Here is a 21,302-nt window from a genome sequence, read left to right as displayed (position 1 = left end):
CCCCGACCACCCCTATAGAGATTAACTGTACCACCCTGTGCTTTCCCGTACTAACCATTAGGTTCCTTCAAGTTGGTATTGTATCATTTTTAACAATACATGCATGGTCAAAGTTATATACGTTTATGTACCTCATCCACCCGCTGAAGATTATACAAACACAAAGCGTTGCTCGGATCAGGGTACGCATAGTTACCACGACATGTATCAACAGTAGACTGGTATATAATACAATCAATAAAATGTTAGAACATATTTTGTCATGAAGTTCATAAAAATGTCTTTTGGTACCTGGTAGATCTCATCTGAAATAAGTGCAACCCGATGAGCGAACTCTAATCTTTCATTAATATCAAAGAATCTATCGGTGAAAGGGCTAACAATTAGGTATCCCTGTATTTCAAGGAAGCTATTAGTAGGCTTGAAGTTTTAAACTCTGAAGTAAAACAAAACAATGTTAGTATATGCATCCTTATTCATAATTTTACTTAATTAGTTTGCTTGGTATATACATGTAACATTCGTTATTTTTCAAACCTGAAAATCATACCCATTTTAAATTTTCGGTTTTTGTTTATATATGTATATATATATACACACACACATATATAATTCTCAAGTTTCGTTTCATGTATTTATTCGCCGATATTTTTGTTCGTAATTATATTCGTTAACCCGTCCCGTTGGGTCGTTTCGATGCATTATTATTTTTTAATTAATATAGTATTCTCGAGGTTTGAAGTTCATTGTTCGTTTTATACTACTTTCAATCAATTATTAAAACTCTGAATTTTAATGTTTAAACAATTCGTAGTCTAATCGAGTATTACTAGAAAACTATCCACGTTATAAAATTTATTTCATTTATATAATATCTCAAAGGTCAAGGTTCAACTTATACTTCTATTTCTATTTTAATCTAATATGAAAGAACAGGGACCTAATGTGTAACTTTTTTATTTAAAATAACTTATTTAATTAAAACCAACCCATCCCCCCCACCCTCACCGCAATTACCCTCACGTTTTTCCGGCAAGACCCGCCGTCGGCGAGGTGCGGCTCCGGTAAACGGTAAATCATCACCGAAAGCATGCGTTTAATCAATTAAAACTCATAAATCCATCCACAGATAACCGCAAACTCGTTAATCATCATCATTCACACGTAATAACAACTCTTGATGGGGAATTGAAACCGACCAACGGCCAGATTCTTATTTTAAACATAATAACAGCTAATTAACTCACAACGGCTCGATTAGGGCTATAAATAGACCAAGCAACACCAACTAAAGATGCCCATAACCTCTGATTATACTAAAACATCCTCTAAAACTTGTAAATTCTCTGGCAAGTTCGTCTCCGGCCAAGTCTCCGTTCATCGTCAAAACATCACATTTCCGGATAATTGATATATGTATTTTCATTGTTTTTATTCGTCTAACAAAAGCCCTAACATAAAATGGCCATACATGGAAAGAATTGGTTGAATTAGATTGCTAGGGTTTAGAAGGTAGAAGATGAACTTGTTATGTAATGTTTATATAATTAATTCTATTCTAATATCAATCTAGTCATCTGGTCCAGTGGGTAAGGCTTGGTTATAACACCCGCCAGTGCATGTATATTATTGTTAATTTTTTTACACCTTTTTTATTAATTAAATAAATTATTTAAAAATCATAATAAATCAAATAAAATCTTTTTAAACCAAATAAAATTTTTATAAATTATACATATAACAATTATCAAAAAGAAGTTGTCTCACAAACTTACTATATACTTGATTTCTTGCTTAATTCACTTGTACCACATGCTATTTCATTTGTACTAAGATACTTAGTTAATTCAGGTAACAATCAAAAAGATAAGTTAGTCAAAATGAAGCAGTGGTTTGGTGACAATCTGTCAATGACTTTGTCAAATTTCATGTGGTAAATTTTAAAAATGCCCCTTCAATATCTTGCAAAATCTAATGCACTCCCCCTAAGTTTTGTTACATCACAAATAATTCTATTTACTTTTATTTATACAACCAAACAAAAGGCACGTGAATGTTTTTGTATCCTAAGAAATCTAAGTTCATGTGCCAGTCGTGTTAATGGATTAGAATGATATGAATTGCTTAGTTATTCATAAACTTTATTGACAAATCATCTATTTTTAAATAATTTTATCAAAATATATGTTATATCAAATAATAGTCATAATATAAATTAAATTAAAGTTATGGGTTTACGTAAATGTTTTTATTATGTTATATATAGAGTTTAAATTGATGTAAAATGCATGTCTATTCTTTTTGAACATATTGCCAATTTTTTTTGGGTTTTCTCTTTTGATTGCTATACGAGTTACGACACTATAACGAGCTGAAACATCATTTTGGTATGGTTTAGTGCCACCGCCGCAACGCGCAGGTCTGAAATCCTAGTTAAATATAAATTAAAATTTCACAATTTCTCATATAAAAACCAAACTTTCATAATCGTTACTAGTTAATTTTAATTCGTTCGATAATCGTAAATCGTGAAACCTTAATGATCTAGTTTACTCATTAAACCGTTAAAATTAGCTTTAACTCGTAAATGTTAACCCGTGCCTTACAAACATCATATTTACGTTAAATTAGTAATCAAATAATATTAAAATATTGTTAAACCATTAAAATTCCGTTAAAAACATAAAATATTATTAAAATAATCAAATACCTTAAAATTAGTAAAAATTATAATAAAATAAGATATATTCCAACAAATTATACAATAAATAACTTTATTAATTTTGTTAGTTAGTCACTAAATATTTGTATTTTATAGTTCGAGATGTTCGGTTGCTTCGGATTCGTTATTGTGCTTTCGGTTTATATTTCAAGTTATCTTCGATTTCGAGATGAGTTTCTCACACCCCATTTTTAACGCTTTTATACATTTTGGGGTAGCATATACATCCTATATATTCAATGGTTTATGGAGTCACTTACAAAACTACAATTCATATCATAGACTTGTGTGTTTATGTGCTTACTTGTTTACGTGCGTTGATTTCAATTTCAAGTGGTTGCCTCAATAAGTATGATCATATACCCCCCTTTGCACTCAGGTTCATTGTATCGAGTGGAAAGGGGACCCCCGATCATGCACTCAGGTTCTATGTGGCGGGTATGTAGTAACTGTAAGGGTACGTGCTTGTTTTCCAAACTCTTGACACCAAGGCTATTGAAACCTAAGGATAAGCAGTGCGCACACATCCCAATCAGCCGCGGGACTTGGTTGCTTACCTAGAAAGTTCGGGAAGGGCATGAAACCTATTAAGCCAAAACGTACCACACCAAACGCCATACGAATCACAACTTTATGCTTTCAAACGTGACCATGTTCTCTTCGTGAAAAGAATATGATTACACTCCTAAGGATGTCACACAAGTCATGGTGGTTCATGCGACGTGTGACTTCGACCCTCGATGTTTTACAATGTGTTTTAACTAACAGTCTGACAAGTCCTGGTGATACACGAATAACCAGATTTTGGTTCGATTTGATTATGAATTTTGGTTGGTGCGTTTTAACTGAAAGTTTGCCAAGTCGTGGTGATACACGAATACCCAACTTTCGGTTTGATTCGATTAAGCATTTTTTATTTTTATTGGAGCATACAAGTTATGATAATTCATGCAACGTGTGATTCTGAAGAGTCAATTGTTTATGCTGCGATTTTATAAAGTCATTGGGTTATATGAATAGTCGATTTTCAATTCGTTCTCTTTATATAATTCGTTTATTATTATGGTTTTAATTGAAAATTCGAAAAGTTATGGTGGTACATGAACACTCGATTTTCAATTCGATTTCACTAAGTTTACTTTAAGTTCATATTTTATTTCAAAATTTGATATATTTTCATACGTGTCAAAAATTTACGAGATTATTATTGAGATTCGAAAATTGATGCCAACTCATGAGCATTTCAATTTGGATTCAAATTTTGCTTCATGCGATTTCATTTCTTTATTTATTTATAAAGACTGATTCTGATTTTTGGGAATCTTTCATGTAAAGTTTCTATTAATTGTTAATACGAACTTCATATTTATGTTCCATGTCACGGTAATTCTTCACGTTTCGTAGCATGTTTTCTTATTTTCCTCGATGCAGCCCTCGAAACTCAACCTACAAAACGATAACCCAAATCATCAAGCAATTGACCATCGCAATCCCGACCATGTTAACCCAAAATTCATCACTAACCACAACAACACATTCAAACCCCAAAGCTATGCCTAAGTCAATCCAAACCCAACACAACTCTTGGATACTCAAACCTAACCCAATGAAAATATTCACGGGAACCCCCTTTATGTAGCACGTGCGATTCCACCACTCCGCTACCGCAATGTCGAAATGCTCCAAATGGGAATAAATTCGGCCACCTCATCACGTAACTATACATACTCAACTCCACACATTTATTCCTACGACCTGTTACTCAACCATTCATACAAGACCTTCTGCCCTATCTTATACTCATACTTCAATTCTGCTACTATAGTAGAACCCGAGCACACCCGCAAGACGCTGAAAAAAAACCTAACTCGTTTCCGCTATGTGAAAACTTACCCCGCGCTCCTTATATTCTTAAAATTTTATTCTTTTTTGGCGTCAAATGCTTAATCTTTTCAAACTCATCAACCATGCTTAATTACCTTTTGCGTAAAATTTAAAATCTAGATTATTTTAAATAGTCACTTAACACATACATACATACATAGATATATATATATATAGATATATATATATATATATATATATATATATCCCTACATATTCACAAAAATATTTCGTTACACAAGTATAATCAAAACATTTTTCTAACTAAAATCTTATTTTAACCAAATGGGTTATTACCAATATTATTTTTATTACAATCCGTACTACCATGATTATTACTATTGTTGTTGTTGTTGTTATTAATGTTCTTACTATTAATATTATTATTGTTATTCCAAAAAGATCGTTAAAATAGGATTATACTTAAGTTAAATAAAATTTTTTTTATCATCATTCACTCAATGACCAACTTTTTCATACTCGTTTAAGTTCGTGAGTCCCATTTATATAAAATTATCACTATAACAGCTTTATCAACAAGTTATAAAATTTGACGATCCTCCATAATGTTTTCATAAGACACAACCCGACAGGAAATCCTTTACACTAAAAGGCTTTATAAAGTTTGAAAACTTTAGCACTTACTAAAGATTTCTTTGCAAATTATTATTCTTCCTTGAGTTATAAAAACATCACGTTTTTACAATTGATTTTCACAAACTTAAACGGATATCAACCATCATTCTTCTTTCTCATTTTTCAATGCCAACGAGTTTCGATTAAGAAATTATGGCCCCGCCTCTATAATAACTCTCATACCTCAAAACCCACTTCGAGAAGACGAACATCAGAAGTTTCATTTTGTCTTTCCTTTATTTCTTCTATATATATATATATATATAAATATTCTTTTTGATACATAATTGAAATAAGTGTAAGGCCCCGTTCCCGGTAACCTACTTTGGTGTTAGATTTACTCATAAACATAGTTCTATTCAGAGTAAATTAAAAACTTTGCGGAATAATTAAAAACTTCAAACGTCACATTATAAAACATTTATTCTTGTCTTAACATACAAATTGTCTTTTCGTAAATAATTAATTAAAACGGTCATAACACTTCATCATGGATGCCAATCTCTTCAGTCCATGTCCTGTGTCCCTCCTTAAGCCAGCTACCTCGACCTATTTGCCTGCGTCGTGCATACTAAAAGTCAGCTACGCTGAGTGAGTTCTAGTTAATCATTTAACATACAATACATTCATATCCTTACTCATACGCATTTGAAGATACGTATTCATACCTTATTTACTCTTACTTCTTTCATACAAACTTTATATACATGCACACGCGCTTACATACTTTCTTTCATAAGGCCTTGTGATTTACCATAGGCTATTCTATCTCTACCATCACAGATATTATTAGGGTCTGGTCCCTTCTGTCTCAGATATTATTAGGATCTGGTCCCTTCTGTCTCAGATATTATCAGGGTCTGGTTCCTTCTGTCTCAGATATTATCAGGGTCTGGTCCCTTCTGTCTCAGATATTATTAGGGTCTGGTCCCTTTGTCTCCAATAACCATACTTGTCACGTCACTCGATCATACATTCATTTTCATTCATGCATACTTTACATATCTTCTGGTCATGTATATACGTATATGTACTCATTCGTATAAACATTCCATAATAACATTCACTACTTAGTCATACATATATCATACACATACATACACTTACCACTTAAGTTAAGTGTATTAACAACTATCACAAAGGAGTATGCACACAGCCCCAAAAACATAACGGATAAAGGGGCTAGAAACTCACCTGAAGTCGGTTTCTCTCGCCGTTAATAGTAATGCCCTTCTTTAGCTGACGGCTAACTGTATAACGCATTACGAGTGTCAAATATCCATTACTACTACTTCTTATATCTAAGTCAATGACACCCTCAACTAACGGGGGTCCGGGGGCAGCGCCTCTGGTAGCGGGGTCTAGGGGCGGCAGCCCCTCGTAGGGTCCAAGGGGCAGCGCCCCTGGCTGGGGTTGAGCTGCCAGGTCAGCTCGGAAAAAATTTATTTTCATTAACAGTCCTTTAACAAAAATGCATTAGAAGATGAATTTTATAAAATTTCGCATGGAAGAATTTCGCTTCGCATGAAACCGTTTCGCTTCGCATGACTATGCGATGCGAAATTACCTTTTTCGCTTCGCATGGTCATGCGATGCGAAATTCTTCTTTTTCTTCGTTTTTACCATTTAATGGCCATTTTACTTCGCGACTCTACCTTAGGACCCGATTTTACCCTTTTTAGGGGTTTTGGGTTGTACCAACTTTGCATACTTGCGTTTTATAAGGCCCGAACATCACATTTTTACCATATAACATTCTCATGGGGTTATAACTTATCAAGTTCATGTTTTTCTTCCATCATATACCCCGATCTATCCTTTTATCGGTTTGCATGTCGATTCTAACCATAAAACTTAACCATTTAAACCGAAACCTACCTTTTGCATCGGGTTCGAGTTCAGATCCGGACAATACGTAGATCTGGACGTGATTCTTGTTGTTTGATGATGTCTACACACGAGATTCTTCCTCCTTTTTACATGGATTTGGATCCGGAATGTAGAGAGAAAGTGTGTGTGTTCTTGAGTGTGTGTGTAACAAAATGGTGAAAAGAATGGAGAGGTTAGGCTTATATAGGGGGCCATGGGCCCCACAATCCACTCACAATTCCAAATCCAAATATTATCCAAACACTTAACACACGACTAACTTAACGACACACAGTTAAATAACAAAACTTTCTTCATTTATTATTTAACAAAAAGTTAGATGTTACAAGTCTACCCTCCTTAAAAGAGGTTTCGTCCCCGAAATCTAACCATTACTACTGAACAAAAGCGGGTAAAACTTGCGCATCTCTTCTTCAACTTCCCAAGTGGCATCCGATCCCTTACGGTGCTTCCATATCACTTTTACTAGGGGAATAACCTTACGACGAAGCTGCTTCTCCTTGCGGTCGACTATTTCAATGGGCTGCTCGACATAATTCAATTGCTCGTCCACCTCGATGTCCAGCAGTGGCACATGGGATGTGTCATCAGCTAGACGTTTTCTCAAGTGAGAAACATGAAAGGTAGAGTGGATTCCTTCTAGCTCATCAGGTAGATCAAGCTTGTAAGCCACTTCACCCACTCGGGCCACGATCTTGAACGGTCCTATGTACCTTGAACTCAACTTTCCCCTTTTTCTAAAACGAATAATCCCCTTCCAAGGTGAGACTTTAAGCATCACGTGGTCTCAAACATCAAACTCAATGGGCCGTCTCCGCTTATCCGCATATGACTTCTGGCGGTCTTGAGCAGCTTTCATCCTAGCCTTAATCTGATCAAACTTCGAAGAGGTTTCTTGCACTACTTCCAAACTTCCAATCTCCTTTTGACCAATCTCTCCCCAACATACAGGAGTTCTACAATGTCTTCCATACAGCATTTCGAAAGGAGGCATGCCGATACTTGAATGATAACTGTTGTTGTAAGAGAATTCTGCCAAGTGCAGATGATCATCCCAACTGCCTCCAAAGTCTAACACACAAGCACGTAGCATATCCTCAAGGGTTTGGATAGTCCTTTCAGACTGCCCATCTGTTTGAGGGTGATACGCCGTGCTGATGTTCAGTCTTGTTCCCATGGCTTCGTGGAACTTCTTCCAGAATCTTGAAGTAAAGCGGGTATCCCTGTCTGACACAATTGATAACGGCACCCCATGCTTTGTAACCACTTCTTTGACGAACACGTTTGCCAACGTTTCTGACGAGGTAGCCTCTCGTATAGGCAAAAAGTGAGCCCTCTTAGTCAAACGATCCACAATTACCCATATGGTATCATGACTTCTAGCTGTACGCGGTAGCCTAGTTATGAAATCCATGGTGATGTGTTCCCACTTCCATTATGGTATCTCCAACGGCTGCATATTTCCATATGGTTTCTGGTGTTCGGCCTTAACCTGTAAGCAAGTTAAACACTTACCTACATAATCTATACTTCATTCTTCATACCCGGCCACCAGTAGTCCTTCTTCAAGTCTTGATACATCTTGGTAGATCCTGGATGAATCGAGTACCGAGACTTATGGGCCTTGTCTAGAATTCGACCTCTAAGTTTCCCATGTCGTGGGATCCACATTCGGTCAAACCTGGTTTTTACACCATGAGTATTATCTATCAATTCATTCTGCTGGCCAAAAATCCTTTCTTTCTTCATCAACCCTTCATCTACCAATACTTCTGACTGAACCTTGCTGATCTCTTCAAAGAAATCTGAGTTGATTATTAGCTTATAAGACTTTACTATCGCGATAACTTCTGCGTTCTTCCAGCTCAAGGCGTCAGCAACCACATTAGCCTTTCCCAGGTAATACTTGATATCACAATCATAATCCTTTATCAGTTCTAACCACCTTCTCTGCCTCATGTTCAGCTCTTTCTGCTCAAAGAAGTATTTTAAACTCTTGTGGTTCGTGTATATAGTACACTTGGTACCATACAAGTAGTGTCTCCAGATCTTAAGAGCAAGTACTACAGCGGCTAGCTCTAGGTCATGCTTCGGGTACGTACATTCGTGAACTTTCAATTGCCTAGACGCGTAAGCTATGACCTTCCCTCGTTGCATCAACACGCAACCTAACCCCTGATATGAAGCATCAGTGCAAACTACCAAATCTTCTTCTCCATCGGGCAGAACAAGGATTGGAGCTTGCGTGAGCCTCTTCTTTAGCTCTTCAAACGCCTCTTTTTGCCACCTACCCCAATCGAACACCACAGTCCTTCGGGTCATACCTGTCAACGGTGCGGCTATCTTAGAGAAGCCTGGAATGAATCTCCTATAATAGCCAGCTAACCCTAGGAAACTGCGTATCTCGGTCGGGTTTCGCGGAGTCTTCCAATTCTTTATCGCTTCGATCTTGGCTGGGTCCACAGTAATCCCCTCTGAATTGATTATATGACCTAGGAATTGCACCTCTCGCAACCAAAATGCGCACTTTGAGAACTTTTGAACACTACTACTAGAGTTAGAGAAAAAACTACAAGTTTTTATATTTAAATTTACAAGTTTGGTACTTGAACTTCCATCAAGTTTTGCTAAATTATATAATAGTTACACTTTTAACCCTTATTCAAAACTAACTACCCCATGACTTTTAGGAGACCGTAAATTTTTTGCACATTAATATTTATATTAAGAAAATTACATCATAAAAACAAGCATTTTATTCCTTTTAATTTGAGTATGGTATTGCTATACTTCTTTAACTTTAAAAAACTAGCATACTGCGTGATTACCGGTTAGGATTGGCAATAATTCAAGCCAGGCGATCGGGTCATATGTAAGACCAAATTAGGGTCGGAACGAGTTGATACAAAAATGGTTAATTTAGTTCGGTTCGTTTCGGTACAGTTTTGAGTCGAAAGGAGTCAGGTCAAAATATGTTTCAGATCATAATAGTGCCGGGTCAAAAAGGATTCAGATCAGAACAGGCTGGTTTAAAAAATTATCTATTTGAAATTACTGTATATTTCAACTTTGCTTCTTGATTATCGCCACCGTTTACACACTTACTGCCTTTGCACGAATTACATGTCTACATTCGGGTTATGTATGCACTGTTATCAGGTCATTTACCGACACTGATTATGCAGTTGATGTCAGATTGCGCGCCCACTATCTTGTACCGCGCGAGCACCCAACTAGTTTTATTAAAAGCTCAAGCTACTCTTCCAAACACATAAATATATCTAAAAAAACTACAGCTACCAGCTTGCAGACACCAGCCGTCAGCTTTCAGCTAACAGTCATCAGCTAGTTTTGCCAAACATACCCTAAATATGTGTACATTGATAAAAGGAAAATTCATTGAACCTAGAGGTGCACAAATCGGGTTTTTCGAATACCCAGTTTTGGTTATGGAACCAGGTTCGGCTATGATCAGGCACTGAAAAATCAGGTATTGGCAATACCCGTGTCGGGTTCGGGCCTGGGTATTGTTTCTAAAAACCATACCCTATGCATCGGGTTTTGGTCGGGTATAGAACTAGGTATTCTAAAACCAGGCATTTGAATACAATTCCGGGTATTGAAAAAACCCTATTTTTGGGGAGTTTATTGGGTTTTTTTCCGGATTTTTTTTTGTTATAGATTGGATTTTTGTAAGGGGCTACAATTTTAGGGGTATTTTCGGGTATTTTTAGGTATTTTTCGGGTAATTTCGAGTGTAGATCGGGCATTTGAAAAATCCGGTTTTCGGGTATTGGAAAAACTTGGTTTCGGGTATGGAATCAGTTCCGGTTTCAGGTATTACCGGGTATAAATCGGGTACGTTTCTAGGTACGGGTTTTGGTACTAAAATGCATACTCTATCCGTACCCTACGGGTAGGGTCGGGTACGGGTAATAAAAACCCAGATATAAAAAAAACTGGTTCTGGGTATTTTTTCGGGTTTGGGTTATTTGTACACCTCTAATTGAACTTGTAACATCTCGGATTTTCCGGACTTATTCTTTTTCACTTCGATATATCCGAACATTGGTGAAATATGAAAATAGTATCTCGAGGATATATTTATAATATTGTCTATGTGAAATTACATGTAAAATGATCATGTGCTTAGTTAGTAGCTTGTTTCATGACATTTCGATCGTTTGCGCGCAATTTGTTTGTTTATGGATTTCATAAGAATAATATTTATGAAACAACGAGGATTTATTTTATACTTGGCTCAGTATTTTAGTCATAATGATCGTTATAATCCTGTTTGGTATTAAAAAGTTCATTTAAGCACAAACTCATTCGAAAGGGTCATTCCTGTAAATATGATTATTATTATATTAAATAAAATATCCCAACCCAACACCCAAACCCAAACCCATAAACGGATCTTTACTGCCTCCTCTCCCTCTCATCGATTTCGATAGACACACACCATTCAATTCAATCTTGATTCTTGCGCGTAACACTTCAGATTTTTCGCATTCATAATTGTATTCGTTTACCCGGCTCGGGAATATAAATAGGGTATTTTGTATTAATAAAAACTTATATTTAACTTAGTTTATAATTTCATAACTTTCATCATGCCAAATAGTCCTTAACAACTCTCAAAATAGCTTAAAACGGTTAAAAATTGTGTTTATGGAAGTAGAGGGACTAATTTTGCCAAATATTTCATATTTTTGACTAAATTAATTAAACTTAAGCTCCAAGATATGTCAATTAATGGTTTAAAATATCCCAAGTTGTTTTCTTGATGCTCAAGACGCCACCTTTAAGATATTGGACATGATTTTATCATGAAAATTGATTATTCGGTTTTCCTTAAACGAGTTGGTAACTAAATAAAGAATATAAGGGGTTTGTATTTAATCAAAACATGTTTTAAACCCTAAAAACTACTAATTCCAGCCATCCTCCCTATATCCTATGAAATTATCCTTCTCCTTTATCAGTTTCATAAAGTTTGTTCAAGTTCTTTCATCTACGGTTTGACTTTAATGTTCAAGACCACTTTAACCTCGATTATCTCTTATTCCATTCATCTTTTGGATAAGTTGTCTTCATGAAACTGTTGTTTTTTTTATCTAACTAACAAAATCCCTCAATAAATTTTACTGATTGATGGGGTTTTGTCGGTCAATTGCTTTCTGATCCGTTTAAGGGCATAAAAGTTAATTTTAAGATTTTTTCAATTACTATATCTTCTTATCGAAATTAGCTTTCGGGCTAGAAGGCTTTTTAGTTTTATCTTGAGATTTTGAGTGTACTGACCAAAACCCAACTCCCGAATTGCTGTTCAGATTCTGGTTAGTACCAGCTCGCTTATTTACTGAAAACCTTATATCCGGAGTTCTATACATCAGTTTGGATTGATTCCAGCGGCTATGTTCTCGGTTTTGACTCTATTTATTTTGTACAAGTCTCAGGTCTGGTAGGATTAGAACAATCATCCCGTTCACTTTGCTCGGTTATTCTATCTCTCGGTTTATTCGCTCATTCCCCATTTTTTTTATAGCTAAACGTTTTGGGGACACTTGCGTACTTATCAGTATTTACATATTATATATTATTCGCACTAGCAAATTGTGAGTGTTGTGTGTTGCCAATTGAATGCTAATTGCTTAAGTGTTTAATTGTTTACTTTATCGCATTCGGAGAGGTCTATTATAATCATATTAAAGTATGATCATACGCCGTCTTAGTAGCCAAAGCCTGATAAGCGAAGACTTAGAGAATCTAGAAGACAACTTAGATTGACTTTAGGTTTTGTAATAATCAAATCATATTATATTTGAATTGTTTTATATTTATTGTAATGTGTACTTGAGTAATTGTTAATAAATTAAATAGTTATTGTCACATAATGCTAGTGTCTTTTGAGCTACTGAACAATCAACATTATGCCCGACATATTCCACTGTAGGTTGTGGAACCAAACAAAGTAGTTTACTAACAACATTTAAAAAAGTTTCAACAGTTAAAACCCGCTACAGGATTTGAAAAACTTGATATTATAAAGTTTGTAGGGTTAAATACTTACTTTAATATTCATTTGTTGTTGAGTCTCACGCTCATTACCTAAAAAAAAATAGGAAAATAGAATGATACACAAATTATTTAGCATTTCACTTGCATGTTTTCAAGTTAATATATAGCAAGCAAGCAAGATGTTTTTACCTTTGTACACTTCCAAAGTAATAATCGGTATCAACAAGCCCATATATGAAATCCCAGATATGTACAATGAATTATTAAGAAACCTAGGGTGCTCCACAAACCACTGTATTTACATGCATACATATATACATTAATTAATTAGTCACATATGTATAATGTGTTTTTTTTTTCTTTTTTCTTTTTTTGGTGATACGTTTAAAACATAACTGAAATGAAAAAGATATAAGCAATTATCTCACCTTTTTTAGAAACTCATAAGTACGAAAAGATAAGATGGTATCATTGCTTCTCCATCCATCCAATGTCGTGGCATACGAAAACCCTACACCCGCCGGTAGATCTAGGAATATTACATTAGCGGCCTACAATTAAATTTGAAAATCCCTAATAATTAATTGCATATAATACATAAATAAATTTAGTTACGTGAGTACGTATCAATCTTTTATATGATTAAAATAATCAGTGATGGAATTAACAAGTTTCAACTAAAGGCTTGCAAAGAAATATTTATTCTATGTTGTAATTAACTCAACTACTTTAACCAATTAATGAATGGCATATGAACGTTAAATAAAAATAATAAGTTAAATAAGCATATGGATATTTATAAAAGAGATTGAAATGTTTAACTAGAATGTCTCCTGATGACATATTTATAAAAAATAAAAGCTTATAAACTTAAAATAAATTAATAAACGGTAAGTTAAATAAGTATATATAAATAACTAAAGCAATATAATAATTAAATAAAGCAAAAACTAAATAAAATGAATAATAATTAGTGAATGAAGAAATTAAAAAGTTTAACTAGAATTGTATATCTGATCTTAAATAAAATGAAAAATCTACTTAAGATGAAGAAATTACATTTTTTAATGAATGAAGAAATAAAAAATTTAATAAATTACTTTTTTACTGTTATTATTACTATTATTGTTTAATGTTAATAATATTTATTTGAATTAACTAATTTGAAAAATAAGTTTTTATAACCGATATGAAAACCAAATATCGTTTAGGGATGAATAAGTTGGGATTTAAAAGAAATGATATGACCATGATATAAGAGAGAGAGCGAGCGAGAGAGAGTTGGAGCTCAGGAGGGAAGAAAATGATATAAACATATTTGATAACTAATAAAGTAACTATCATAAATTAAACGTGAAGAAAAGGACCTAAATATATTTGGTAATTAAATAAAACAATTATCATTAATTAAATGACGATTGGTATTTGGATGAAGAAATATTAAAAAAAAAGAAAAGGATAATTATAATAAATTATTAGCCATTCAAGTGACTCTCCACATGTATTTACCATAAAGTGATGACTCTTAATATGTTTAACTCCTCTTTCATTTAGTTTTGTGTCAACGTGAGGAGCCTATAAATAATTGTATTGTACTTCATATTGTGATGAATAATAAACAATCATTCCCTTATTCTCTCTATTGCTAATAGGTTCATAGCACGTATCAACACAACTCTTGGAATTTTAAACCACACTATCATTCGGTGATTATGCATATAATATCTCAAAATAACCCATATTGTAATTGATACAATCATGGGATGTGTTGAGTGATTTTGTTGTTCCCATACAATCTATTGTACGCGTATTGTTTGAATTAAATGAATTAAATTATTTTGATGCATGTGTTCTTAATGTAACTTTGATTGATGGTTTGATTCTGTAATGAAAACGGGGGCTGGTGATTTTACGTTTCTTTGCTTGTTATTATTAATATTCATGTTAATAACTACGAATCTTTTTGGTTATTACTTTCTGAAAGGAAAATGCTTGAGGTAATAGGTAGGGTACTTGTGAATGAATGAAGCTATAATTCATAATAAGAGTTTTGTTGGTGCAAGATAAATGTAGAAAATTTGATGTTCTTAATTATCAAAACATGGTTTAAATTATTTGGTGCATCTTCAAGAAGTTATGTATCATTTTTTATTTCTCTTCTTGAGTTAAATATAATATGATCAATTTGAATGATCCATTGATTTAGATTTTGTACTTAAACATACATATTGCTTCTATTTTTGTTTTTTATACTCTTTACAATTAATAAACACCCAAATATGAGCCATGCTATTTTTCATTGATATTTATATTGAACATAAATATGTTAAAATGATGCATGCATATTTTTATTTTCACGCATACATGATCCTGTTAGCAAAGTTTTTATTTGTACTTTTCTCATTATTATTTACTTATCTTTTTCATAATTAACAAAGTAGGAAAAAAACACAAATGTTGTTATACTTTTACTTCACAATAATAAAAAATAGTAACCAATGTTCTTTCAAGATTGATTTACATATACTTTGAATGACATATTAACTAATATATTTTGTATTTTAGCATTCATCATGTCAAACCTAGCAAAACTTGAATTTGTAGCTTTGATCATTACCGGAAAGAATATTTGTCATGGGTATTGGATGTGAAAATACACCTAAATGCCAACAATCTTGGTTAAAGAAAGATAATATAGCATCCACCCAAGATAAGGCAAAGGCGATATTTTCTTCGCCATCATATCCACGACGACTTAAAAACCGAGTACCTAATGGTTAAGGATCCACTTGACTTGTGGACCAAATTAAAAAAAAAGATATGACTAACAAAAAACAGTAATATTACCAAGAGCTTGTTATGATTGGGCCAACTTAAGGTTACAAGACTTTAAATTAATAAGCGAGTATAACTCGGTTATGTTTAGAATAACCTCACAATTGATTTTGTGTGGACAAAATATAACTGATGAGGATATAATGGAAAAAACATTCTCCACATTTCACGTATCAAATGTGCTATTGCAACAGCAATATCGTGAAAGGGCTTTTACAAAATATTGTGACCTTATTTCATATTTATTTGTGGCCAAACATAACAATGAGCTCTTGATGAAAAATCATGAGACCCGACCGGTTGACAGAGCCCCATTCCTTGAAGCGAATGTGGCAGCATATAACGATCAAAGTGGAAGTCATGGTCGTGGTTACTATCGGGGTCGTGGTCGTGGTAGTGGTAGTGGATGTGGATATAACCGGGGAAGTTATCATGGTGTTCAATTTAAGAACACGATATCTCATTATAAAGGGCAATAAAATGGAAAGAAGCCTAAGTATGAAAGTGATAAAAAGACAAATGTAACCACATCAAATGCCAGTCATCGATGTGGAAGTAATAACCATTGGACACGTACTTGTTATACACCTAATCACTTGGTGGCACTCTACCAACAATTAATAAAAAATAAGGGAAAAGGAATATAAATGAAATTTGCATATGAAGATGGCAACATTGATATCCCCAATGGTTAAAATGAACATACTAATACAACTGCTCTTGATGTGAATGATTTCATTATTGATCCAACCAATATGAATTCTGGTCATATCATGGATGATACACCCAAGATGGATGCTTGCAATTTCCCTTACATATGAGTGATTGGACTTAAATTTATGTAATGTTATGTCTGGACATTTTGTTTGAAATAATGTTTTTTCTAAGCGTATGAGATATTTTGGGCATGCCATGCATTCTATTTATGTCATTTATTTTTGTTGTTTTGAAGTATATGGAGCATTTAAAACGTCCTATTAACAATGAAGACATATGCCTAATCGACATTGCAATCATGCATACAATTTTCAAGAAAAGAATTTTTTCTCTAATTTAATTATAAAAGAGGCAAACGTTGTTGGACAACTTAGATACTTTATGGACCTAATTAATGCATCAACTAGATGGTCTCATGTGTGTTTATTAGCAAGTTGTAATATGGCATTTGAACGACTACTTGCTCAATTAATAAGGTTAAGAGAACATTTCCCTGATTACCCCATTAAGAAAATTCGGTTAGATATTGCTGGTGAATTTACATCCCAAACATTCAATGATTATTGCATGTCTATTGGGATAAGTGTGGAGCATCCTATACCTCATGTACACACACAAAATGGGCTTGCTGAATCACTTATTAAGCGACTTCATATAATTGCAAGACCAATGATTATGAAATCAAAATTACCAGTTACTGCTTGAGGGCATGCGATTTTACATGCAGCAACACTAATTCGCATCAGGCCAACGAGTTATCATACTTCTTCCCAACTAAAGTTGGTTTTTGGTTATGAACCAAATGTTCCCATCTAAGGATTTCTGGTTGTGCCGTATATGTTCCAATCACTCCACCACAACATACAAAGATGGGGCTTGAAAGGAGGTTAGGAATATATGTTTGGTATGAATCACCATCTATAATTAAGTATTTAGAACCAACAACAGGAGATTTATTTAAGGCTCGTTTTGTTGATTGTAACCTTGATGAATCAACATTCCCAAAATTAGAGGGAGATGAAAAGCAGCCAAAAGGTAATATATGTTGGAATGAATTATCGTTATCTCAGTTGGATCCTTGAACTAAACAGTGTGAACTTGAAGTCAAAGAATAATTCATTTATAAAGATTAGCAAATCAATTGCCAGACGCATTTAACGACCTAAAGAGAGTCACTAACTCACATATACCAGCTTTTAATGCTCCAATTAAAAATCAGTGTTCTTGAAGGACCAGCACATGTTGGTAATGAATCTAATGCACGCCTAAAGCGTGGCAGACCAATTGGTTCCAAAGACAAAAATCCTCGAAAGAAAAAAGGAGCAAATAATGAACATAGTCAGATAAGGGTAGCAGTAACGCTAGAAAAATAGTCTCCTAAAGAGACACTAGACATGATGGTTCAAGATGAACATAAGGTACCAGAAAATGAAGAGATCTCAATAAACTATATCATGTCTAGGAAGGTATAGAACCGAAACCAAGACGACGTTGATGATATATTTTCATATAATGTAGCGCTAGAAATAATCGAAACAATGAGGATCATGAACCAATATATGTTGATGAATGTAAATAGAGACATGATTGACCAAAAGGGAAAGGCGCAATTGGAGCAGAATTAAATTCCCTCACGAAATGAGAAGTCTTTTGGTCCCGTAGTTCAAACACCTGAAGGTGTAAAGTTGCTGGTTATAAATGGGTTTTTGTGCGAAAATGTAATGAAAAGAATGAGATTACATGCTAAAAGGCACGATTGGTAGCACAAGGATTTTCGCAAAGACCCGGAATTGATTATGAGGATATGTATTCTCCCATGGTAGATGCAATGAGTTTTCGTTATCTTGTTAGTCAGGTAATACAAGGGATTGATATGCGTCTGATGGATGTTGTGACAGCCTACCTTTATGGCTCACTCGATACAAAAATTTACATGAAATTACCTGCAGGATTCAAACTACTAGAATCATGTAAATCAAGTTTTAGAGAACATCTTTCAATTAAACTAATCAAATCATTATATGGGCTGAAACAATATGGGCGTATGTGGTATAATCGCCTTAGTGAGTATTTGTTGAAAGATGGTTACAAAGATGATTCGATTTGTCTATGCATTTTTACAAAAGGATCAAAATCTGAGCTTGTTATAATTGCCGTATATGTTGATGATTTGAATATAATTGGAACTCCTGGAGAGCTCCAAAAGCCTATCGAATATTTGAAAAAGGAGTTTGAAATGAAAGACCGTGTAAAGACAAAGTTTTGTCTTGGGTTACAAATAGAACATCTTAAAGGTGGGATACTTATGCATCAAGAAACTTATATAGAAAAATTACTCAAAATATTTTACATGGATAAATCACATCCACTGAGCAATCAATGGTTGTAAGGTCGCTTGATGTGGAAAAGGACCCATTCTGATCACTGGGAGACGAAGAAATTCTTGGTACAGAAGTACCGTATCTGAGTGCAATTGGTGCATTAATGTTCCTTGCGAGCCATACACGACCAGATCATTTTCGTTAAATTTGTTGGAAAGTTATAGTTCATGCCCAACAAGGTGACATTGGAATGGGGTAAAACAAATATTTCGATATCTCCAAGGAACTAAAGATATGGGCTTGTATTTTACTTACCAATTGAAAACAAGTTTGGTTGGTTTTGCAAATTCAGGGTATTTGTCTGATTCTTGTGCTGGTTGATCCTAAACAGGATATTTATTCACATATGGAGGCAAGGCAATTTCATGGCGTTCTGTGAACCAAACAATCACAACGACTTCATCTAACCATGCAGAATTATTGGCAATCCATGAAGCTAGTCGAGAATTTGTTTGGTTGAGAACTATAATACAACACATTCGTGCATCTTGTGGTATTTCGTCTACAGACGAGGGACCAACAGTTTTACATGAAGACAACGCAACATACATTGCACAACTTAAGGAAGGATAAATATAAGGAGACAGAACCAAACATATCTCGCCAAAGTTCTTTTTCACACATGATTTACAAAAGAATGGAGATATTATCATTCAACAGATTCGCTCTAGCGAAAATTTGGCAGACTTGTTTACTAAATCACTTCCTGTATCATTCGTTATTTTTAAAACTCAAACCCCGGCCCTATTATTATTATTATTCTCTCTCTTTCATTTTTCGAACTTTCGTTATTAAACGAAATCTCGCATTCGTATAAGTATAGGTATTTAGTTTATTTATTTAGTTATTGATATTAATTATGAATTATGTACAAAACAACTCCCTTAATAATCTTTAATCCTATTGAGCACCCAACTCTAAAATTCAGGGACTAGATTGCAAAATTTTCAAATAATATTTTATTTTATTTTTTTCTTTCTTTTTCTTTCCCTGCCTCCCACCGGCCTTCCTTTCTTCCTTCTTTGATTTTTCAATTTGCAAATTAAGCCGCAAATCACGAAGGTGAACTGTTATACTCGTTTGCCGGTCAATCACACACTCAATCACAGCTTTAATCGTATTTTGACAGCTAATTAATGAGCTAATTTCATCAAGACGAACCGTGGTTAACCATTATCAATTTCACCTATAAATACATGATTATAACGCAATTAAATTGACCTTCACCTTCCTCACATCATCTCGAAACAAAGCCCTAAGTCAATTGCAGTAATGGAAGACGTTTAAGATCATTTTGTGTTTGTGTTCTGAACCGAAACCCTAGCATATCGTTCTCCATCATTTCGTGCCCGATTCTGTTAATATATAGATGTTTCTTGAACGTTTTTATACGAGAAATCAAAACCCTCTATCAATTTCAATTGACAGAGGGCAACCAAAGTTCAATTGGATTTCGTTTGAATTAGGGTTTATATGATATTAGGGACTACTGAACTGCCTGTTTAATTCAATATGTTTCCATCTTTAAACAATCGCAAGGCTTAGCTCAGTTGGTCACACCTTATGTTATAGACCCGTGAACCTGCCTTGGGGCGCAGGTTCGAGTCCCCCAGGCTTGGTTTTGTTTTAGCTATTTTTTTTTCATTATTATTATTATATATAACAAATTTAATTTTCAGCCATAAACGTACCGAACACCATTTCTTTAACTCGGAGTAAATTGTCGCTTAAACTTTTCTAATATATGCATTATACACACACACATTAATATTTAATCTTATATTTATTAATAAACAAAAAAATAGTTTTCACCCATCTAAACAAACGGAACATCTCTAGACACTCAAGTTAAACTTTTCTTTCGACTAAATTTTTTCGAGTGTGTACGAATTATTTATATACGTAGCTTATATATATATATTACTTTATTTATTTATTTAGTTATTTAACCTAATCTTACTTTTCAAATAAATAAACTAAAATAATTATACTCTTCTAAACAAACCTGGTCATCACTAAAAACTTTCAAAACAAGTTTTTGTTAAAAAAATATATGCTTTAATAATATTAAATTAAGATCTTATTAGTTATCAAAAAGAAAATTTGACTAATATTTAAAGTATTTGCGCATTTATTTTAACTTCCATAAAATTTATATAATATATAGTCATCAATCCCAAATCCGTTATAAACCCTTATGTCATGTTTTGTTC

General features: G+C 33.9%; 1 protein-coding gene across 1 annotated transcript in view; it reads right to left on the bottom strand.

Moving 5' to 3' along the window:
• The window catches only part of LOC143547133 (serine carboxypeptidase-like 16), a 34,937-nt gene that overhangs the window by 2,497 nt on the left and 11,138 nt on the right, over window positions 1-21,302 (bottom strand). The window contains exons 4-8 of the mRNA XM_077038631.1: window positions 13,585-13,707; window positions 13,346-13,448; window positions 13,209-13,246; window positions 292-393; window positions 132-218 (exon numbers count right to left, since the gene is read on the bottom strand). Of these exons, the coding sequence (XP_076894746.1) occupies window positions 132-218; window positions 292-393; window positions 13,209-13,246; window positions 13,346-13,448; window positions 13,585-13,707 (453 nt within the window). The remainder of the gene's footprint in view (window positions 1-131; window positions 219-291; window positions 394-13,208; window positions 13,247-13,345; window positions 13,449-13,584; window positions 13,708-21,302) is intronic.

The sequence above is a fragment of the Bidens hawaiensis genome, unplaced genomic scaffold, assembly GCF_021521415.1.
Source record: "Bidens hawaiensis isolate Kalapana, Puna unplaced genomic scaffold, B.hawaiensis_p1.1 tig00014644_1, whole genome shotgun sequence".
NCBI lineage: Eukaryota > Viridiplantae > Streptophyta > Magnoliopsida > Asterales > Asteraceae > Bidens > Bidens hawaiensis.
The sequence above is the reverse complement of the archived record's forward strand: the minus strand, read 5'-3'. Positions and strand labels throughout refer to the sequence as shown.